The sequence below is a fragment of the Nerophis ophidion genome, linkage group LG01 (genome assembly GCF_033978795.1).
Source record: "Nerophis ophidion isolate RoL-2023_Sa linkage group LG01, RoL_Noph_v1.0, whole genome shotgun sequence".
In the NCBI taxonomy this organism is placed as follows: domain Eukaryota; kingdom Metazoa; phylum Chordata; class Actinopteri; order Syngnathiformes; family Syngnathidae; genus Nerophis; species Nerophis ophidion.
In genome coordinates, this window is record NC_084611.1 from 78,160,369 (window position 1) to 78,183,499 (window position 23,131).

The following is a 23,131-nucleotide window of genomic DNA, read 5'->3' on the forward strand; positions in this document are numbered from 1 at the left end:
GGGCGGCATTTTGCCTTTCTCGAAAAAAAAAAAAGCCCTATGTTTGCCTTGTTTTAGGCTGTTGTAACCGTTCAAAGCGCCAAGAGGATACAATTTTTATTTAGAGTTCCTCGAGAGGTAACCAAGAAGGACAAAAGAATCCTGGAAAAACGGCACGTACTCCAGTCCAGGGGAGTTTGCAGTGATCACTTTGTTAAAGGTTTCTTTGATATACTTTTAACGTTTAGTATTTCCCACTTAAGTGTTAACTTGATTTTATTTGTATTTTATCTTGTTTCGAAATTCTTAAAACCCATTTTTGCTTTGACTGTTTCGTAAAGCACCAACTCAGCGAGTCTAAATAAAATAACATCATAACAGGTGAGAAAATCCTAAATGAGTTAAGCTGTTACCAAAGGCAGCAATCATAAATTAAACTTTTAATACATAAACAACATTGGGATCTACAGTTATATTTTGATAAAGATGGGGAAAAACACGCGTGCAACAGCAAGAATAAGGCAAAAAACATGGCTGTAGACGCAAAGTGAAATCATGAAGTGCAACCTTACCTGACCAAAAATTATTATATATATATATATATATATAGTCTTGATACCTATTTTCTTGACCCAGATACACACAAACAAGTTGTGGACCTCCATGTTTTTCCAGGTTTTCATCTCACGCCAGATCAGGTGTCGGGAGCCTTTTTGGCTGAGAGAGCCATGAAAGCCAAATATTTTAAAATGTATTTCTGTGAGAGCCATATCATATTTTTTAACACTGAATACAACTAAATGCGTGCATTTTTTAAGTAAAACCAACATTTTTAGCGTGTAATAGGTCTATAATTCTTTTTAATAACATTGTTATGTCTTGAACAGGTGCGGTAGAAACAGATGAATGGATTAAAATGCATGAGAATGTTTTATAATTTGAACGTTATTTTTAACATCGTGATTACCAGCGGAATTATTAATTAGTTAGTGTTTGAGTTTATTTCGAACATGCAAGCAGCCCTTTGAGACACTAGTGATTTAGGGCTATATAAGTAAACATTGATTGATTGATTGAAGCATACAACATGATCCATCACAATTTCCAGTTTCCCTTTTCAACATGTTCGAAAAGGAGTAGGAAGAAGCAGAGCTTATTTAATCCAGCTACCCTTTTTCCTTTATATAGCAGTTGCTAAAACTTTTGTTCACTTCCTGTTCTCAATGTCTTCACAATATACTCCGTAAGTAATGTTAAGCAATGTCAGCTAAGATTTATCTGAGAGCCAGATGCATTCATCAAATGAGCCACATCTGGCTCTAGAGCCCTAGGTTCCCGACCCCTGCAGCAGATAGTTCGACAAGTCTGGGAACGCGACCGTTGGATAATGCAGGATTTCCCACACATTCATTTATTTGTGCTGGCCCGCCACGAAAGAATTAAGGCCGCAACAAATAAAAAAAAATAAAATAAAAATAAATATTTTTTTCCGGCTTTTGACTCACTCGACCCCTCATAAAAGCAATGGGACTCTGTCTGTGAATGGAGCTTGTAGTTACATATTATATAAATATGTATATAAATATGTACATAAAGTGTTGTAATTATATTCCAACTCTGCGTTCTTCTTGGTCATCGCTGCCGCCGCTGCCTCCCCCCCCACCACCCCCCCCCCCCCCCCCCCCCCCCACCCCTGCCGCCTGACCACACCACCACAAATAGATGCCTGACCAGTGGGAAACACTGTAATGCACTTGAACAATCGTTTTTTGATAACATACAGCGATGGATTCCATTGCATGGTTTGATTCCATTGCATGGTTTGATTTTTGCTCGTATCTGCTTTTAGTGGTAAGATCTAGGCCCCTTGCATATTCAGATAGTTCACACTCTGCTACTACACAGTAGCCATGTTATTTTGGTGGCCCACCACTTCCTTTACTTCTGTTCAAAAATCACGTGACGGAATACAACATACTAGTGCACATATCTGTTTGTTTGTCCAACTGTAAGTTTAATATTAGGCGACTTCCTGGTTTATTGGAGATGACAACCAGATGGGGGTTGTTTTTAAAAGTTCATTAAATGTTCATTGACCTAAGACTTGAGCAACATACTGTATATAAAGTGTTTCAGTGAGGCGGCCTTTTTTAAAAGTTGTCAATCCCTTCTTAGCTCTTCCTCAGGGGATGGCGTATTACCCATATTTAAAAAAAAAAGGCCTTGTTATGGGCTGGCTAGTGTCTGAACGTGATGACACCACACTATGCTAACTCAAGAAGGAATATATTTTTATTTGGTTTTGACAACAGTAGGAAGGGGATTCATATGTCACCATTCGTCGCGGTTTACCTGACACATGAACCGTGACGATTTGGGGAGGGGTGCACTATTCACTTTAGCCACCAGATGGCAGTACAGTGTTGAGTTGAATATCTTAAAATGGGTTTTGGGCAATTTCAACTTTGATCACAGCATCAGTTGCTTTGTAGAGTGGCGCTTTCCATCATTTTGAGCAGACTGCATTGCAAAATTGTCTTGGCGGGGGGAATCGCAGCTTACTGCAAGGTTCAGTCCCCTGGGATGCAAACGGACTACTCCGGACAGGACGTGCGGGTAGGAGCATGATTTATTTGTCGAAATCTTGTTTTCTGTACCAACAACAGAAAACAAGACAGAGGAAAAATGTGCGTATCGTACTGGACGCTAAAGCTAACACTAGACTAGAGATAAGGAATACTCACGTAACTGTGGCAAAAAGCAAACAATGAAGCCAGACTGACCATGGCGAGCAAGGTGAATAAATAGCTCTCTGATTAGTGATTGACAGCAGCAGAGCATGCCGACCACTAACCAGAGGCAGGTGAACCCAATTAATCCCCATAGAAACTAAAACCAATCCAGAGGTGCACAAACAGGAACTAAGGGAGTCCAAAACTAACAGAAAATAACAAAACATGATCCGGGCCACGGATCATGACAAAAATGACAGATCCACCCAGGAATGGGGCCATATGACGACCTTCCCTACTGCACATTTAAAAATAGGTCTGAAAGAAAAGGTTAAGTTTACCTCTGCGTTCCGTGGTGACAACCAGGGCTTCGTGTTCCTGGCCCCAGCCCACAGCGGTGCGAGCCACGAGTCGGAACAGGTAGCTCTGCTCCGGCGTGAGGCCGGTGACGGTGAACTGCCGACCGTTGGAGCCCACCTCCACCGTGGTCCACTGCTGACCGTCCCTGTGCTCCAGGCGGTAGGAGATCTGGTAGCCTAATGAGCCACAGGAGGAAGGAGACGTGTCAAAGTGTGCTGGCAATGCCTGAACTTAGTCACGTAGGCAAGTTTAACAATAAGTTAGCCGCTGTAAAATAGAAAAAAAGGGCAATAAATATTTGCCTTAACTTTGATAAGTCTCTTCTTGCATTAAATCTATAGCGACAGTCGTTCCTCTTTTATACCATACCAACTTTATTTATAAAGCCCTTTAAAAACAACCACAGTTGAAGAACAAAGGGATGTACACCACAAAGAAACAAAGGCAAAGGACAGACTAAAAAAAAAAAAACATTTAAAAAAGAAGTAAAAAACACATTGAAATTAGATTAGATTAGATTAGATAGTACTTTAGTTATTCCGTCACGACAGTTCCTTCAAGAAAATTACAATTTTCAGCACAATCCCATTCAAGATCAGACAAACATTACAGGGAGACAGAACAGGATCGCTGACGGGTCTGCCGGCTTCCAGCGCCCCTTACAAAAAAGATGACATACAGGTAAACATGGGGGGGGAGAAAAGAATAGAAGATTAAAATAAAATAAAATAAAATAAAAATCGGTCTTAGCCTGGGCCCTGTAGTGGGGGTGCAGACTGAGGCCAAGGGAAAAAAAAAAAAAAAAAAAAAAAAAAAAAAACAACAACTCATAGCCATAGTACACATCCCTCTTACATGTGTGTAAGAGGGAAACATCAAAAATCAAAGAAGACAGAGGACATTAAAGACATTAAAGCAGCAGATACAACCAGACACTTCTACATACAGCTATGGATAAAAAGTAAAATAAACATATCCACTGTGGTGGCCTCTGCGGTGTTCCACGCCATTGTCCGCTGGGGAGGAGGGAGCATGGCCAGAGACAGGAGCAGACCCAACAAAGCAACCAAGACAGCCGACTCCACTCTCGGCCAATGTCCAGTCCGCATGGATGAGCGAGGATACGTCCAAGGTGACTGAGGTGTCCGACACCTGCTCACCCAGTCAAGACACCGCGAAGCCTCTCCGTCCCAGCGCTCAGTGCTAGCTCCGCAGCCCTGTCCCCTCATCCGCATCTCCTCCAGTCCCTCCAAACAGACTCCGGTGTAGCAGAGACCCAGCAGCTGGTCTCCATGGCCAAAAGGCTCCCGGGAGGCAGATCCAAAAGTCCACAAAAAAAAAGCACCACAGAGGTCACGAAAGTGCCACCCCTTGTCACACAGTCCCAAAGGGCCCCGGACCAAAAGGCAAGAAAATATAATAAGACATGAAAACAAGAGGGAAACACAAAAGGATGACACAAGAGCACAGAGCTCCTGCCTACAGCAGCCACTACAGCAGCGCCATCTTGGAAAAAAAATAAATAAATAATAAATAATAAATAAAGAAATAGCAAATACAAATTACCCTAAGAACAATGTCTGAGATAAAAAGCAGTTAAAAAGTTAGTAACAGTTAAACAAGTTAAAAGTTAAAAACAGTTTAAAGTCTCATGCTGGGTTAAAAGCCAGTGAATAAAAATGGGTTTTAAGAAGGGTCTTAAAAACAGTCAAAGAAGGGGCCTGTCTCACATGGAGATGGAGATCGTTTCAGAGTTCACGGCTCATTGCTTCTAGGCTTGATGAATTTCCATGGGGAGGATTATCATTAATAAATCTGATATTTTCATAGTTAGAGCATCTAAAAACATTTTGCATAATCACATAATCACACCCTTATGCTTGCCTGTTAACGCAATTAAACCCTTCTAATATAGTAGCCTATGTAGATTACTCACTGGTAGCCTCCAAGCGCCATTGCTATGGTTGTCACCCGGCCACTACAACACAAAAGTTAAAATTAAAGTACCAATGATTGTCACACACACACTAGGTGTGGCGAAATTAGTCTGTGCATTTGACCCATCACCCTTGATCACCCACTGGGAGGTGAGGGGAGCAGTGGGCAGCAGCGTTGGCCGCGCCCGGGAATAATTTTTAAGTGATTTAACCCCCAATTCCAACCCCTTGATGCTGAGTGCCAAGCAGGAAGGTAATGGCTCCCATTTTTATAGTCTTTGGTATGACTCGGCCGGGGTTTGAACTCACAACCTACCGATCTCAGGGCGGACACTCTAACCACTAGGCCACTGACTACAGCGTGGAACTCAAGTAATTACCAACTAAGTTAGAACTGGGTCTCCATGCGTTGAAACCATGGACGTAAGCTGTTCTGCCAAAAGTTGGTTAACTTGACAGTCGTAGCAATGAAAATTAGCATTCTATGTTGTTAGCATTCTTAGCATTCCACAACGCTCACGCTAAAGGCTCACCAGCGTCATTTGAAGCCGATGGTGTCGAAGTTGATGTGCCTCCAAACACGACGAGTTGAGTTTATACCAAAAAGTTCAATTTTGTTTTCATCTGACCACATGACATTCTCCCAATCCTCTGCTGTATCATCCATGTATCCATTTTGGTATAAACGCAACTCGTCGTGTTTGGAGGAAGAAGAATACTGAGTTGCATCCCAAGAACACCATAACTAATGTGAATCATGGGGGTGGAAACATCATGCTTTGGGGATGTTTTTCTGCTAAGGGGACAGGACGATTGATCCGTGTTAAGGAAAGAAGGAATGGGGCCATGTAGCGTGAGATTTTGAGCCAAAACCTCCTTCCATCAGTGAGAGCTTTTAAATGGATCATGTTTTTTATTTTCCACCATAATTTACAAGTAAATTTTTTAAAATTCCTCCAATGTGAATTCCTAGATTTTTTTTCACATTCTGTCTCTCACAGTTGAAGTGTACCTATGATGAAAATTACAGACCTCTGTCATCATTTTAAGTGGGAGAACTTGCACAGTCGGTGGCTGACTAAATACTTTTTTGCCCCACTGTACAGTCGTGGAATTAACACATTATTATGCCTAATTTGGTTGTGATGACCCGCTGGATGCATTAAACAAAGTAACAAGGTTTTCCAAAATAAATCAACTCAAGTTATGGAAAAAAAAATGCCAACATGGCGCTGCCATATTTATTAGTGCAAGGTGCATTTTTTTTTTAACATGCCTCAAAACAGCAGCTTGGAATTTGGGACATGCTCTCCCTGAGAGAGCATGTGGAGGTTGAGGTGGGCGGGGTTGGTGGGTGGCGGGGGGGTGTATACAATATAACATCCAGGAAAAGTTAGTGCTGCAAGGGGTACTGGGTATTTGATCTGTTGTGTTTATGTTGTGTTACGGTAGGGATGTTCCCCCGAAATGTGTTTGTCATTCTTGTTTAGTGTGGGTTCACAGTGTGGCACATATTTGTAACAGTGTTAATGTTGTTTAAATTGCCACCCTCAGTGTGACCTGTATGGCTGTTGACCAAGTATGCCTTGCATTCACTTGTGTGTGTGAAAAGCCGTGGACATTATGTGATTGGGCCGGCACGCAAAGGCAGTTCCTTTTAAGGTTTATTGGCGCACTGTACTTCTCCCTACGTCCGTGTACAAATCCAAACAGCAGCATTTTAAAATGTCATAAATTTTACTTTTTGAAACAGATATCGATAATTTCCGATACTACATTTTAAAGCATTTATCGGCTGATAATATCGGCAGTCCGATATTATCGGACATTTCTAGTTACAAGTACTGTACGTCTTATCTTTCGACATCATCACTCATGTCTCCAATGTGGATGTTACTAGTGGGGCAGGAGTTGTTCTGCCAAAAGTTTGTCGCGGTGAAGATTGGCTGCCGCGTTATTAGCATTGTTCAACTTTAAGCGAGGGATGCAATCCTTATCAATTGCTGCAACATAAAAATAGAAAATAAGAAATTATTAAGACTTTTTTAATACTTAATTTAGGCCAAAAATATGTAGAATATGTTTGAAAAAATATATAGTGAAGCTGGAATATTTGAAGTGCGATCCTCTGTGTTAGCTCTTACAACAAAAATGTTGCCAGAGCTTGGTTAATATGCAGGTCAAAGTCAGGTTTTTTTAAAGAGTGCTTTATGGGCGGAATAAATTAATTCTATTGACTGCATTGTTAGATGAGTCCTACTAGCAGTAATTCACTATTTAGGATGCATAGAAAAGGTAAAAGCATGTGTGTTCTTATCTCACAAAGGGATTGTGGATGATGGGCAAAATCCCCCCAAAATGCAGTTCCCCTTTAGAACATTTGTTTTACACTACTAATATGAAACTATTCGATTTTTTAATAATAATCCCATCTTGCAAACATGTATTTATCATGGTCAGGCCTGGAACCAATAAGTCACGCTATTGATTGACTGATTGAAACTTTTATTAGTGGATTGCACAGTACAGTACATATTCCGTACAATTGAACTGTCATGATCTGTGGTTTGGATCATGTTTTTTATTTTTAGCCTAAGACTCCTTCAATCACTGTTTTTTGTTCACCCTTGTTTGTTTTAGTTACCATGGATACTTATTATTTCCACCTGCCTCTGATTTCACACGCTCACCTGCTGCCTGAGCACTAATCAGAGGCATTATTTAAACCTGCCTTGCCCTCCAGTGAGGGCTCGAGTATTGTTTGCTGTATGCAGTGGACTGCCTTTTTTTTTGGAAGCTGAGAGCTATTCCCATGATCCCAACTCCTGTCCCTGTTTGCTTTTTCCTGGTATCTGGTTTGTGTTTTCCTTGCCTTTTTTTGAACATTAAAAGCATATTTTCATTTTCCAAGCCTGTCATCTCTGCATCTTGAGGTTCGTCACCACCACTTTGTGACATGAACACTAAATTGTAGCACCCAAATAAGTTTTTCAACCCTTTTAGTCGGGGTCTACGTTAATCAATTTATGATAAACAAGAGACAACTGTATTCACTTTTTTTTGCCAAGGTTTATTCCAAAATGGACTGAATTATTTTTTCCTCAATAAAATGATACACACAACACCCCTAAATGATAACATGAAAATGTTTTTTTTAAGACTTTGTGCCAATTTAAGAAAAAATAAACAACCCAGAAATCACATGTATATTATGTAAACCATGCATTTTGTTGTCCCTTTTTGTCTGTGAATGTTCGTAGGGCGTGTTCTTGAAAAAATATACTCCCAGGAGTTGTGAATGCAACTGTGACAAGTATTGTAACACAAAGCACCATTTACTCTGACATTCTCATACACACATACGGCGTCTAAAGTCCTTCCCCTTGGCTGGGAATCAGTGTGTACATGTTCTGCACGCGTCCTCATGTGTCATGTGCAGCAGGCCATGTAATAACACCAGCACTCTTCAACACACTCACACACACACACACACACACACACTTACACTGCTCACTACCGCTGTATACTTAACACTTTCTGTGCACACTGGTACACTACTTTGCTTTCCCTATAGTGCGCTTCACATTTGGTATGATTTCCTTTTGAACATATACTATTTTCTTCCGGGTTCTGGTGAGCCGAACAGCCCAAAAAAAACCTGCATTACTGCATTAAAAGATGGCACTAACAGAGTGGAGTCATTAAAAACAAAACAAAATGTAAATCACTTATTTATTTTTTTTTTCATAAAAAAAGCCTTTTAGGACATTTTAATGTGACATTTTGGTATTCTCTTCCTGTGTTTTCTTTTAATTCCCCTATCATTTCATGTTGCCTTTTATCTCTTTTATGCAGGCTTGCAGTATATCCTGGCCAACTCCTGAATATTGTACCACTTTGGGATTTCTCTGGAGTGTAAAGTGCATTACAAAGAAAATATATTATCATTATAATCAAAACCATTCTTTTTGCCTGCATATCATTTAGCAATGGGATGGAATGGTGAGACGAATAAATCCTTCGCGCTGGTGATTCCGTCTGTGTACAATAGCAAAACAAGCCATCACGGGGCCGAAAAGAGTTGCAAGTGCCAGCACTTTGACAGTTATCGAATGTAAGAAAGAACTAGGAGCTAAGTACAAAATTTATAACAATTTCATTCGTCATTTATATACATTTAAAAATGTTTTCAGTATGGACAAATATCCATCCATCCATCCATCATCTTCCGCTTATCCGAGGTCGGGTCGCGGGGGCAGCAGCCTAAGCAGGGAAGCCCAGACTTCCCTATCTCCAGCCACTTCGTCTAGCTCTTTCCGGGGGATCCCGAGGCGTTCCCAGGCCAGCCAGGAGACATAGTCTTCCCAACGTGTCCTGGGTCTTCCCCGTGGCCTCCTACCGGTTGGACGTGCCCTAAACACCTCCCTAGGGAGGCGTTCGGGTGGCATCCTGACCAGATGCCCGAACCACCTCATCTGGCTCCTCTCAATGTGGAGGAGCAGCGGCTTTACTTTGAGTTCCTCCCGGATGGCAGAGCTTCTCACCCTATCTCTAAGGGAGAGACCCGCCACCCAGCGGAGGAAACTCATTTCGGCCGCGTGTACCCGTGATCTTATCCTTTCGGTCATGACCCAAAGCTCATGACCATAGGTGAGGATGGGAACGTAGATCGACCGGTAAATTGAGAGCTTTGCCTTCCGGCTCAGCTCCTTCTTCACCACAACGGATCGATACAACGTCCGCATTACTGAAGACGCCGCACCGATCCGCCTGTCGATCTCACGATCCACTCTTCCCCCACTCGTGAACAAGACTCCTAGGTACTTGAACTCCTCCACTTGGGGCAGGGTCTCCTCCCCAACCCGGAGATGGCACTCCACCCTTTTCCGGTCGAGAACCATGGACTCGGACTTGGAGGTGCTGATTCTCATTCCGGTCGCTTCACACTCTGCTGCGAACCGATCCAGTGAGAGCTGAAGATCCCGGCCAGATGAAGCTATCAGGACTACATCATCTGCAAAAAGCAGAGACCTAATCCCGTGGCCACCAAACCGTGGACAAATATAATTATTCTTATTAAAAATGTTTTTTGTTAAAATTTTGGCTGTCTGGAAAAATTGCTTCAGTTTTCTTAAGGTTGGATTTTCCCCAAAACTTTTGGAACAGATTGGAACGAAAAATGTGGTACTAAGTTGTGACGTGTGTAAGATTCTTCCAAAACTGTGTGTGACTGCTGAGAGAAGTTATTCAACATGTAGGATATCACAGCAGATCATAGTAGCAATGCCAATAGGCTTCTCGGGGCTTGTAATTAGGGGTGTAACGGTCCGATACTGATATCATACAAAAAACATACCGACTTGTGTTTAAAATCCCTAATAGAAGCAGTCTTGCAGTGTGTTCACTTGTGCACAGCTGCCAGATAACACCTAAATGTCCTCCAATATGTTGGTCTTTTCTTGTATTTTGGTAGTCATTTTCAAAAGGTAGACATGATAGGCTATAGGCTACTAGGAGCTACCAGCTACACAACAGCTAGGCCCATACTGTAATAGCACACAAGCTAAACGTACATAATACATGTCCTTTATTGAATAATACTGCATTCTTAAACAGCAAATTTGTCAATACAAACAGGTATCAAATTGATTATAGTTGTGTATTACTTACACATTAAGAAGTCTGTAAGGCAGAAGCGTAGTCAAAAGTATCTAGTAACAAACGTGTCCGCATCATTCAACTTACTGCAACATGGGCTTAACTTCATGAATTATTGTGGCCACAAGGTGTGTCCAAAAACAATGACCACGCCATTTCAAATTAAAGACAGCATTAGTCGGTCGAGGAGGTTAGTGTTTTTTTTAATACCTACCATTTATTGTTCTTTGAGTGATTTCACTTGATCAAGCCTTTCCACACAATAAAATAATACAGGTACGTATTAAAGATATGGTATCAAGGTTGATGTCGGTATTGGCCAGTGTTCAAGATTCCAACATCGGCATTGTATCAGAAGTGACACAACCAAAAGAAGCGATGTTAAGTGTTCATACATCCATTATGTTATATGCATTCTGTATTCACGGTGGCAGAGGGGTTAGTGGGTCTGCCTCACAATACGAAGTTCCTGCAGTCCTGGGTTCAAATCCAGGCTCGGGGTATTTCTGTGTGGAGTTTGCATGTTCTCCCCGTGAATGCGTGGGTTCCCTGCGGGTATTCCGGCTTCCTCCCACTTCCAAAGACATGCACCTGGGGATAGGTTGATTGGCAACACTAAATTGGCCCTAGTGTGTGAATGTGAGTGTGAATGTTGTCTGTCTATCTGTGTTGGCCCTGCGATGAGGTGGCGACTTGTCCGGGGTGTACCCCGCCTTCCGCCCGATTGTAGCTGAGATAGGCGCCAGCGCCCCCCGCGACTCCAAAAGGGAATAAGCGGTAGAAAATGGATGGATTCTGTATTTTCTGCATGTAATTAGTATCTTGAAAATGTATTTTGTCTGGAAGGATGGCCTTATTACAAATAAGAAATATTGTTTCGGTTTTCTTACGTTTTGGTTTTTCGTCTGACCTTTTATCAACAAATTACTAACATATTCTTGCCTCTGGTGGAGGCAGTCGCAATTTTCTCCGCTCCCTCCTTCCCTGCTTGCTCTCTGTGTCTTGTCTTTGTCTGAACTTTTCATGTATAATGTGTGCCATGCTATGTGAGGTTTTTTTCTTGGACTCAGTCTGGACCCCTACTGAGGGTCTAACCTTAGACCAGGGGTAGGGAACCTATGGCTCTAGAGCCAGATGTGGCCCTTTTGATGACTGCATCTGGCTCTCAGATAAATCTTAGCTGACATTGTTTAAAGGCCTACTGAAATGAGATTTTCTTATTTAAACAGGGATAGCAGGTCCATTCTATGTGTCATACTTGATCAATTTGCGATATTGCCATATTTTTGCTGAAAGGATTTAGTAGAGAACATCCACGATAAAGTTCGCAACTGGAGAAAAGCCCTGCCTCTACCGGAAGTCGCAGACGATGACATCACATGTTGATGGCTCCTCATATATTCACATTGATTTTAATGGGAGCCTCCAACAAAAACAGCTATTCAGACCGAACAAAACAAAAATTTCCCCATTAATTTGAGCGAGGATGAAAGATTCGTGTTTGAGGATACTGATAGTGACGAACTAGAAAAAAAAAAAAAAGTTAAAAAAAAAAAACGTGATTGCAATCGCGTTGCATTGAGACGGATTGATATGTTTTTAGAGACATTTACTAGGATAATTCTGGGTAATCCCTTATCTTTCTATTGTGTTGCTAGTGTTTTAGTGAGTTTAACAGTACTTGATAGTCGGAAGTGTACGTCCACGACCGGGTGTTGACGCGCAGTGTCTCGGGGAAGTCGACGGCAGCCGTACGGGAGGCACACGCTCAGCTGATATCCCGTAAGTGGCAACTTTTTAACCACATTTTTCTCACTGAAACCTGCTGGTTTACATTCAGTTGGGATCCATGTCCGCTGTGATCCATAGTAAAGTTTCAACTGGTGAATTTTAAACAACGAATCACCGTGTGTTTGTGTGACTAAAGGCTAAAGCTTCCCAACTATGTCTTTCTACTTTGACTTCTCCAATATTAATTGAACAAATTGCAAAAGATTCAGCAACACAGATGTCCAAAATAATGTGTAATTATGCCGTTAAAGCAGATGACTTTTAGCTGTGTGTGTACGCAGCGCTCATATTCATAACAGCCCGTGACGTCACGCGTACTTGTCATCATTACGTGACGTTTTCAAGAAAAAAGTCCCGGGAAATTTTAAAATTGCAATTTAGTAAACTAAAAAGGCCGTATTGAGTTAGTGAATTATATTTTATATAGCGCTTTTTCTCTAGTGACTCAAAGCGCTTTACATAGTGAAACCCAATATCTAAGTTACATTCAAACCAGTGTGGGTGGCACTGGGAGCAGGTGGGTAAAGTGTCTTGCCCAAGGACACAACGTCAGTGACTAGGATGGCGGAAGCGGGAATCGAACCTGCAACCCTCAAGTTTCTGGCACGGCCGCTCTACCAACCGAGCTAAACCGCCTGTGTTGGCATGTGTTGCAATGTTAATATTTCATCATTGGTGAATGCGTGGGTTCCCTCCGGGTACTCCGGCTTCCTCCCACTTCCAAAGACATGCACCTGGGGATAGGTTGATTGGCAACACTAAATTGGCCCTAGTGTGTGAATGTGAGTGTGAATGTTGTCTGTCTATCTGTGTTGGCCCTGCGATGAGGTGGCGACTTGTCCAGGGTGTACCCCGCCTTCCGCCCGATTGTAGCTGAGATAGGCGCCAGCGCCCCCCGCGACCCCGAAAGGGAATAAGCGGTAGAAAATGGATGGATGGATGGATATATAAACTATCAGACTGCGTGGTCGGTAGTAGTGGGTTTCAGTAGGCCTTTAACAAGGTAAGTAATTAATAATTCCGCCGGTAATCACAGTGTTAAAAAAAACTTTCAAACCATAAAACATTCTCATGCATTTGAATCCAACCATCCATTTTCTATTGCACCTGTTCAAAAAGTCGCATTAATGGTAAGAAGTATCATATTTATTATTGGTTAGCGTTAGAATAACAACGTTATTAAAAAGAATAGGAGACTTATTATACTCTAAAAATGTTGGTTTTACTTATAAATGCTCACATTTAGTTGTATTCAGTGTTAAAAAATATCATTTGGCTCTCACGGAAATACATTTTGAAATATCAGGCTTTCATGAATCTCTCAGCCCAAAAGGTTACTGAACCCCGCCTTGGACTGATACCCCCCAATGTCACCCTTTTCTCACCTTTTTAAGGAGTGCCGTAAGTGGCTGATCCGTTGGCGGTCTCGACTTGTCCCCCCCTTTAACGTACGTCTGCTCTTAGTGGTACTGTTCCGAAAATGAAATTTCGTTGTACTTGTGCAATGACAATAAAGATCTATCCTATCCTATCCTATCCTATCGTATCCTATCCTATCCTATCATATCCTATCCTATCCTATCCTATCCTAAGTGGCCTGCTTGAGATCCTTAAACCATGTGAGCTTATTGACCACAGAGTCGGACAAATGGTAACGGGGTTCTACTTGTATAGCGCTTTTCTACCTTCAAGGTACTCAAAGCGCTTTGACACTATTTCCACATTCACCCATTCACACACACACATTCACACACTGATGGCGGGAGCTACCAGGCAAGGCCCTAACCATGACCCATCAGGAGCAAGGGTGAAATGTCTTGCTCGAGGACACGACGGACTAGACGAGGTTGGTAGAAGGTGGGGATTGCCAGATTGCTGGCATGGCTTTTCTCCCAACCTCCCCACAACAATGGCGGACTCGCCTAGAGCTCTTCAGGTAAATTTATACCATAAATGGAGCTATCTGCAGACCCCGCATATTTGGGAAAATGTCATAAACTGGGCAAACAGATAGTTTGGAGGAAGTATGAAGTAAGGCAAGATTTTTTTATAAATATCTCCGTTAGGTACGAGTAAGTAAGAAAAGTTGGTTTTGCAGAACACATATAGGTCTCCTTTAAATCTCTCAGTAATGCAATGACATCATTGTCACATCAATGCTTCTCTATTCATCCTTTATCCCTTTGATCGTTTGGAAAACCACCAACATTTCTACAAACAAAGAGCACAATTTGTTCCTTGATGGAGTTTGTTACGCATGATAAAAAGACCAATCACACAATTCCAATACACAACATTCTGCATCGAATCCGACTAAATTCCCGCGAACAGGAGGAGTGCAGAGGTGATTGCTTCTGCTGTGACGATAATCTGCTGACAGGCACCTAATCTGCTTGTGTGTGTGATCATTTTATCAGATTGTTTGCCCATGTAAACTCAGAGTGTGGAAGATTACTGGATAACAGCAAGACGGCAAATCCTCAGGCATCAAAACATTCGGTTCGGAGCTCGGCGTTATGTACGAAATATCGCAGGGACTTTGGCGCGGTGAAATACACGAGGATTAATCTCCATTACAAAAGCGGGACTGTGTCATTTTCTTGAAAAAAAAAAAAAAAAGAAAAAAATCCCTTCTCGTTTTCGCCACAGGAAAGATGTAACGCGTAAATATTTCATACAACCCCCCTGGCGTCTGGCAAAATGTGCCTATGGTGACGCTAGCGTGCTTGGCAGAGCTTGTATAGTTCATGAAATACTCATAGCCACACCGACTTAACAAGATGGGATGCTTGTGAGGATATTTTTTTTTACATATTTTCTCATGTAGTACGTCAAAGAACGTAATGATGTACTACTACTGTTTGTTCCGCAGTCGTCATACATTGTACACGTACTGTACACTCATCGGAAATAACTGAGTGTAAAGCAAAGCAACACATTACTAACCGTTACACTTTTTACATTTTTAACACTATCACTATATTTTAATATTGGTAAGAACTATACAGAATACAGATACAAATACAGAGTCTCGGAAAACTGGCGTGCACAAGCGATCCCTCAGAAAGCTGGCGTGCACATCACTTGTGCACGCCAGCTTTCCGAGACTCTTATTTTGTTAGCGCAGGCAGCATGAAGCAGGGCTTTTATTGTGAAGATAGGAAATGTGCAGTCGGCCTTTACAGTTTTGACGGAAGGGACGGCGCGAAAGTCTGTTGAAATAAAAAGCGTTTCTCGCCTTCCTCTCTGTCATTTTTTCATAATAATGAACTGGCAGCAGCCAGCGTCATCTCACAAGACCCTCGGGTGCCGTGAATGTCAATCAAGCAAGCTATTGAATTTGCCGCCAATGTTTTTCTTGTAAAGTGTATGGAAGCTGGATGAATTAGATGCCAAAAACCAACCACTTTCATGTGGTATTGTACAGAAAGGACAACTTTTTTTCTCCTCCATTTGAAAATGTGGGCGTTATCATCATTACTGTCTGATTCCAATCAATGCAAGTCATCAGAATCAGGTAATACACCAACTTATATTCTTGTCTTTGTGAAAGAAGGACATCTATATGTGTTACACATGCTTGTATTATCATTAAACACATGTAACTTGTTTACAAAAATGTGTCTTTCATAAATAAATAAATATAAATGATATATATAAATGAGGTAGATCCCCTCGAGTTGGTCAATTGAAAAGTAGCTCGCCTGCAGAAAAAGTGTGGGCACCCCTGCGCTACAGGATTAAATGTGTAAGTATAGTGCTTTAAAAAAAAAGTTTTTTTCTAAAAGAATACAGTACTCAACATTGGGCTAAACTGTTTAGAAAACAGCATATACAAAAGATAAGTAAAAAAAACCCACCAGAAAATATCATTATCATCATTATAACAACCAATTAAAGACAAATCAGAAAATTATCACAATTGTTATTAAACAGTACTTTTGAATGAAAACATGTTTTGAAAAATATTCTGATTATAATGTTAAAGTTAACTTTAGTGGCCTGGTCGGACTAGGCCACTGAGCACCTGAGAACGGTAGGTTGTGTGTTCAAACCCCGGCCGAGTCATACTAAAGACTATAAAAATGGGACCCATTACCTCCTTGCTTGCATCAAGGGTTGGAATTGGGGGTTGAATCACCAAATATTATTTCCGGGCGCAGCTACAGCTGCTGCTCACCACTCCCCTCACCTCCCAGGGGGTGATTAAGGGTGACGGGTCAAATGCAGAGAATAATTTCGCCACACCTAGTGTGTGTGTGACCATTATAGGTACTTTAACTTATAACAAAAACGTAAATGAAGATTTGATTAAAAAAATATCAGAAATGTATTAATATTATTACTAGACTGTCATTTTTGTATTTTAAAATTTGCCAGAAAACTTTTATTCATTTTATTAAAACAACAAAAAAAAAACCCTCAAAAGGTTACTATTTTTATTAAAATATTTTAAAACATTATCAGATTTCCATTTTTTCTACCGCTTATTCCCTTTCGGGGTCGCGGGGGGCGCTGGCGCCTATCTCAGCTACAATCGGGCGGAAGGCGGGGTACACCCTGGACAAGTCGCCACCTCATCGCAGGGCCAACACAGATAGACAGACAACATTCACACGCACATTCACACATAGTCCGAAAAATACGGTACTATTATTTTTAAAACTTTTAAAAACATGATCAGATCATTTTACTACTATCATTCTTATTATTATAAATAGCATTATTTAATAACAAATTATCACGATTTCCCCCATGATTCTTATAAACAGCATACTTAGTTAAAAATGATCAGAAAAGTGTTAGAAAATGAAAAACAAAAAAAGGGATCCAAAATTTTTTACAAACCGTAAAATTAAGCCAATACTTTTTTTCTACTCTTTAAACCCTGCGGCTTATAAAACGTTTCGGCTAATTTACAAATGTTTCTCTGCAAATAGTTTTAAAACAAAAACAAAAACAATGAATATTGTTAGTGTTATCGTTTGTGCGATGGCGCCATCATTTGGAGGAGCTCACCCGCTGCAGGTGCTGTAGTGTCCTTCCATTTAGTCCTGTTCCATCTTCTAGCCATCCATAGTGTTTTTACTCGTATAGATTCTTCATTCATCACTCCAAGCAACGTAAGTATTCCAATAAAACTTAAACAATTCTGACTTCCTAAGTCATCCCATGTGTGATGTCTGCAGGAGTGTTTTCATGCACATTTGTACTTGCTATTGTAATATAATCAAGCTGGTGTCGTTAGCATTAGCGAACATGCTAACACGATTAAAAGTGTCTGTGTTAGTATAATTAACTTACAATGGCTTTTTTTTTGGTATTGTTTCAGTTTCGTAAATTCATTAAATGTCCCCGTGGAGGTAATTGTAGAGCTGAATGTAAAGCTCGAGGGTTCATGATGATGACGTCTGTTTTTTTTTATCAGCCATTTTAATGCTGTGTTACAAGCATCGTTTGGAAACATTTAAGGCAGGGGCGCTCACACTTTTTCTGCAGGCGAGCTACTTTTCAATTGACCAAGTCGAGGAGATCTACCTCATTCCTATTTATAATTTATATCTATTTATTTATGAAAGAGACATTTTTGTTGACAAGTTAATTGTGTTTAATGATAATACAAGCATGTTTAACACACATAGATTCCTTTCTTTCATGAAGACAAGAATATAAGTTGGTGTATTTGATTCTGATGACTTGCATTGATTGGAATTAGACAGTGGTGCTGATAACGTCCGCATTTTCAAATGGAGGGAAAAAAAAAGTCCTCCTTTCTGTCCAATACCACATGAAAGTGGTTGGATTTGGCATCTCATTTGTCCAACTTGCATACTCGTTTTTAAACACTTTGTTATGAGAGTAGCATATGTGTGTGGCCCTTTAATGTCTGGCAGCAGGTGAGTGACGTCAGTGACTGTGCGGGTGGGCAAGCAAGTGAGAAAGCGGTCGCTGAGGGCGGGGGAGAAATACATTGGCATCAAACTCCGTAGCTTGCTAGCTTGTGCACGCTAGCTTTCTGAGACTCTTATTTTGTTAGCACAGGCAGGATGAAACAGGTCTTTTATGGTGAAGACAGGAACTGTGCAGTCGGTCTTTAGAGTTTTGACAGTAGGTACGGAGTCTCTAGAAATAAAATGTGTTTCTCTGCGTCCGCCCTGTTAGTGATTTTTTTCTTAAATATGAGCTCGCAGCAGCCAGCGTCATCTCACAAGATCCTCGGGTGCCGAGAATGTCAAACAACTGACGAAAGTGAAGTCTTGGTATGATTGATGATTGCTCATTTTTATGTCTATTTTTTAATGCCTGGCTTGAGATCGACTGACACACCCTCCGAGATCGACCAGTCCATCGCGATCGACGTAATGGGCACCCCTGATTTAAGGTATGTGAATAAATATTTACAAAATCTTTGTGTGTAAATAACTATTTTCACAACATATATATCTGCGGGTTTTAGTCCGGTGCGGCTAAACATGTGGAAAAAAAACATTTTCTTCTGAAATTTGGTGGGTGCGGCTTGTATACCGGTGTGCTCTATTGTACGGAAAATGCTGTAATATTATTACAATAGCATTAAAAATATAAAAAATACAGACAATTATTACTATAGGCACTGGAATGAGGTGGCGACTTGTCCAGGGTGTACCCCGCCTACCGCCTGAATGCAGCTGAGATAGGCGCCAGCTACCCCCCAAAAGGGAAAAGCGATAGAAAATGAATGGATGGATGGAATTATTACTATAATTATTTAAACAGCATTTTTATGTTGAAAAAATCTGAAAAGTTTTACGTTTTTCATTAGAACTGCTTTTCTGAATGGAAACTTATCAGAACATTTCTATTGTTGTTGTTATTATCAATATGTTGATGTCCATTAAATACGAAAAAGAAACAGAGAAAGAGGTAATGACATTAAATCACATCACAAGTTTGGTTTTGCTTAAATCCAATTTGGAGAATGCAAATTACATTAGCTCCATTAGATTTGGGAGCAAATCTATTTAACATTGAAACATAAAATGATTCCACATGTGTTAAGTTGGACTGGTTTCTATGCCTGTCTGATGGGTTCTTACCATAATAAGTAAAAAGCCATCAAATTAAATCAACAATGCAACCATTGTGATTCATCACAACACAACTATTCAAGTATTAGCTACCAAACAGTATGTTGCAGCGGTACAGTGCTATCATATATTGTAGCAAGCTTTCATCCTCAGGATGTATTAAAGGTCACATCGTTTTGTTATTCATAAAATCGGGATGAGGGAAATGTGCACTTTGTATGGACCTTGTCTGTCAAATGTCCACCAGGGCATTAAGGACACTTGCACATGGAGACACAGAACAGGTCCAAGCAAGGACACAGCAAGCCTTGGTGGGTTGGTGTGTGATTTTTGTTACGTTAAATGTCTTCCTGCTGACATTACCGATAAACATCACTCAGTCTGTTCTGCACTAACTCTGTCTCCCGCTGAGAGAACAAGTGCTTGTCCGTCCTCTTCGATGGTGCACCACACAAATAATAACACACCAGGTAAGACTCCACAATTCAAACGGTGGTCACTCATCGGTTCGCGGTTCGCTGATTCCTTCTGCCAATTTCACACAGATGTTGGATGCTGGTTGTTTGCAAAGAGTGTCAGATGTTAATTAAGAGAAGGGAACAGCATTGAGAGGAAGACCTTCTTTTTGTAACAGGGACACTAAACACAGATAATGTTGAATTCCCTATGTTAATGACCATGTACTGTATAATAAACAGGTGAAGTTACATCTATATCAATTCGCACTTGTTGCACAGGTGTGAGACCATTTAGATGCACATTTTGCTGTATGATTTGTTATTAAGATATTGACTTTTTATTCAATTTCATTTATTCTTATAAAGCCCTTGGGGCAGTTAAAGAATGGGAGGAAAATTACATTGTTTGTTGACATACAGTAGCTAATGCATTTACAGCAGGGGTGTCAAACTAATTTTAAATCGGGGGCCAAATGGAAAAAAATCTACTCTCTAGTGCAGTGGTTCTCAACCTTTTTTCAGTGATGTACCCCCTGTGAACATTTTTTTTTAATTCAAGTACTCCCTAATCAGAGCAAAGCAATTTTGGTTGAAAAAAAGAGATAAAGAAGTAAAAATACAGCACTATGTCATCAGTTTCTGATTTATTAAATTGTATAAACAGTGCAAATTATTGCTCATTTGTAGTGGCCTTTCTTGAAATGTTTGGACAAAAAGAAAGAAAACTAAAAACTTGTTGAAAAATAAACAAGTGATTCATTTATAAATAAATATTTCTACACATAGAAGTAATCATCAACTTAAAGTGCCCTCTTTGGGGATTGTAAACTTAATTCTAAACATTTCTTCACAAAAAAATAAATCTTTAACATCAATATTTATGGAACATGTCCACAAAAAATCTCGCTGTCAACACTGAATATTGCATTGTTGTTTTGTTTTTCAATGTTTATGAAATTACATTCATATTTTGTTGAAGTATTATTCAATAAATATATTTATAAAAGATTTTAGAATTGTTGCTATTTTTAGAATATTTTTTAAAATATCTCACGTACCCCTTGGCATACCTTCAAGTACCCCGAGGGGTACGTGTACCCCCATTTGAGAACTACTGCCCTAGTCGGCTGAACTGGTTGAAATATGGTACGATAACTTAAAAATATAGACAACTTCAGATTGTTTTCTTTGTTTAAAAATAGAACAAGCACATTCTGAAAATGTACAAATCATAATGTTTTTGTCTTTTTTTACACTTACATGTTGCGGTTAATAGTATTCTATCATTATTTGTCGTTATTTATACTTTCTGAATAAAATATGTGATATTGTTCATCAGTCAACTCATTGGTGTTAATGTTCTATCTATCAATATAAAAAAATAATATAAAAATCAAATTACAGGATGTTATTTATGTAGTTTGCTCATTTTCCTTGATTGGTGCACTAACATCATGGGGTTTATTTGTTCTACACGTGTAGCATTAACTACAAAGATACACAAAATTACTATTGCGACATCTAGTGGACACATTTAGAACAGCAGTTTTTTTCATTCAAAAATTTCGGCTCATTTTTATACCGAGCAAACTTATTCCGTGGGCCGTAAAAAACCTGTTCTCGGGGCCGATTTGGGCCACGGGCCGTACGTATGGCACCCGTGATCTACAGTAAAAAAAAACATGTATTCCAGTTGAACCAGCAGCACCATCAAATTTGACAATAAACAATCAATTATTCCTCTCTTCTGCAGAAGCATGTATGCCAATGTCAACACCATTAAGCAACATATTTCATTCATTTATTATTATAATCGGAATCAGTTATATCGGGCACTTATGTTTAGCACACAATGAATACACTTAGTAGACTGTGCTCTCTTTGTTCAGTGTAAACAAGAAATACTAATGATGAACGAAAAATATAAACAAGTGATTGTATAATTAATATGTGCAAGGCTAATTAAACAATAGTGCAGTGATGAATAGAGCAAAAAGCGAAGTCAACATGGGTTTTTTCCTTTATTTAATGTGACATTCATTTTAAACAGTTGATTTCTATTTACCTTGTATGTTTTTTTATATTAAAGTTGTTCTTATTTATTTTGTACTACTATATACGATTGCAACTGTCATCGTTCAGTGTTTGCTTTTTTCAGTTTTTCTAATCAACATGATCGCCAGCTTTGCTCTTAACGTTGCCAAGAAAAGATGTTTACTCACATTTCTTTATTTTTTATTGTGTAAGTGTAAAATACTTGTTCAAAGTTCCATTTTCTGAACCAAAAAATATAGCTCCCACCACATCTTAGGTGGCTTACCAAAACATATATATTTTTAAATGTATATATTGTTCAACAATAATTAACTATGCTGAGGAAAAATTGACAGACGGCCCGAGTAAAAAGGCCGGCGGTCATGACTGACACTTACACAAAAGCATTCTTAGCGAAGCGACAAGTGATTTTCAGTCAAGGCTGAAAACTTGCCTCCAATTATGCATGTAGAAAATCTAAGGCAAGAGTAAATATTGGAAAAGATTTTGAGCTGTGGTGAGACTTTTGTAAGCAAAACTATTTTAAAATGGACGTCATTATTACATATTGTATATATGACATACTTACACATTTGATGACATACAATTACATGTAAAGATGGCTACCGTTTACATTTCAACTGATACGGTAAAAAATCCAGGTACCTGGGAATCAGTACTGGTACTCAACAGTACCAAATTTTGGTGATGGTAAATGGGTTATACTTGTTGTTGGGGCGGCATAGCTCGGTTGGTAGAGTGGCCGTGCCAGCAACTTAAGGGTTCTAAGTTGAATCCCCGCTTCTGCCATCCTAGTCTCTGCCGTTGTGTCCATGAGCAAGAAACTTTACCCACCTGCTCCCAGTGCCACCCACATTGGTTTAAATGTAACTTAGATATTAGGTTTCACTATGTAAACCGCTTTGAGTCACTAGAGAAAGGCGCTATATAAATATAATTCACTTAACACTTCACTTGTTATACTTTTCTACCTTCAAGGTACTCAAAGTGCTTTGGCACTATTTTCACCCATTCACACAAACATTCACACACTGATGGCGGGAGCTAACCACAACCCATCAGGATCAAGGGTGAAGTGTCTTGCTCAAGGACAC

The 23,131-nt window shown here is 40.0% G+C and overlaps 1 protein-coding gene across 1 annotated transcript in view; it reads right to left on the minus strand.

The window, feature by feature from the left end:
• LOC133560173 (protein sidekick-1-like) overlaps positions 1-23,131 on the minus strand; it is an 849,418-nt gene that overhangs the window by 60,412 nt on the left and 765,875 nt on the right. Inside the window, exon 29 of the mRNA XM_061912393.1 lies at positions 3,053-3,247. Within this exon, the coding sequence (XP_061768377.1) occupies positions 3,053-3,247 (195 nt within the window). The remainder of the gene's footprint in view (positions 1-3,052; positions 3,248-23,131) is intronic.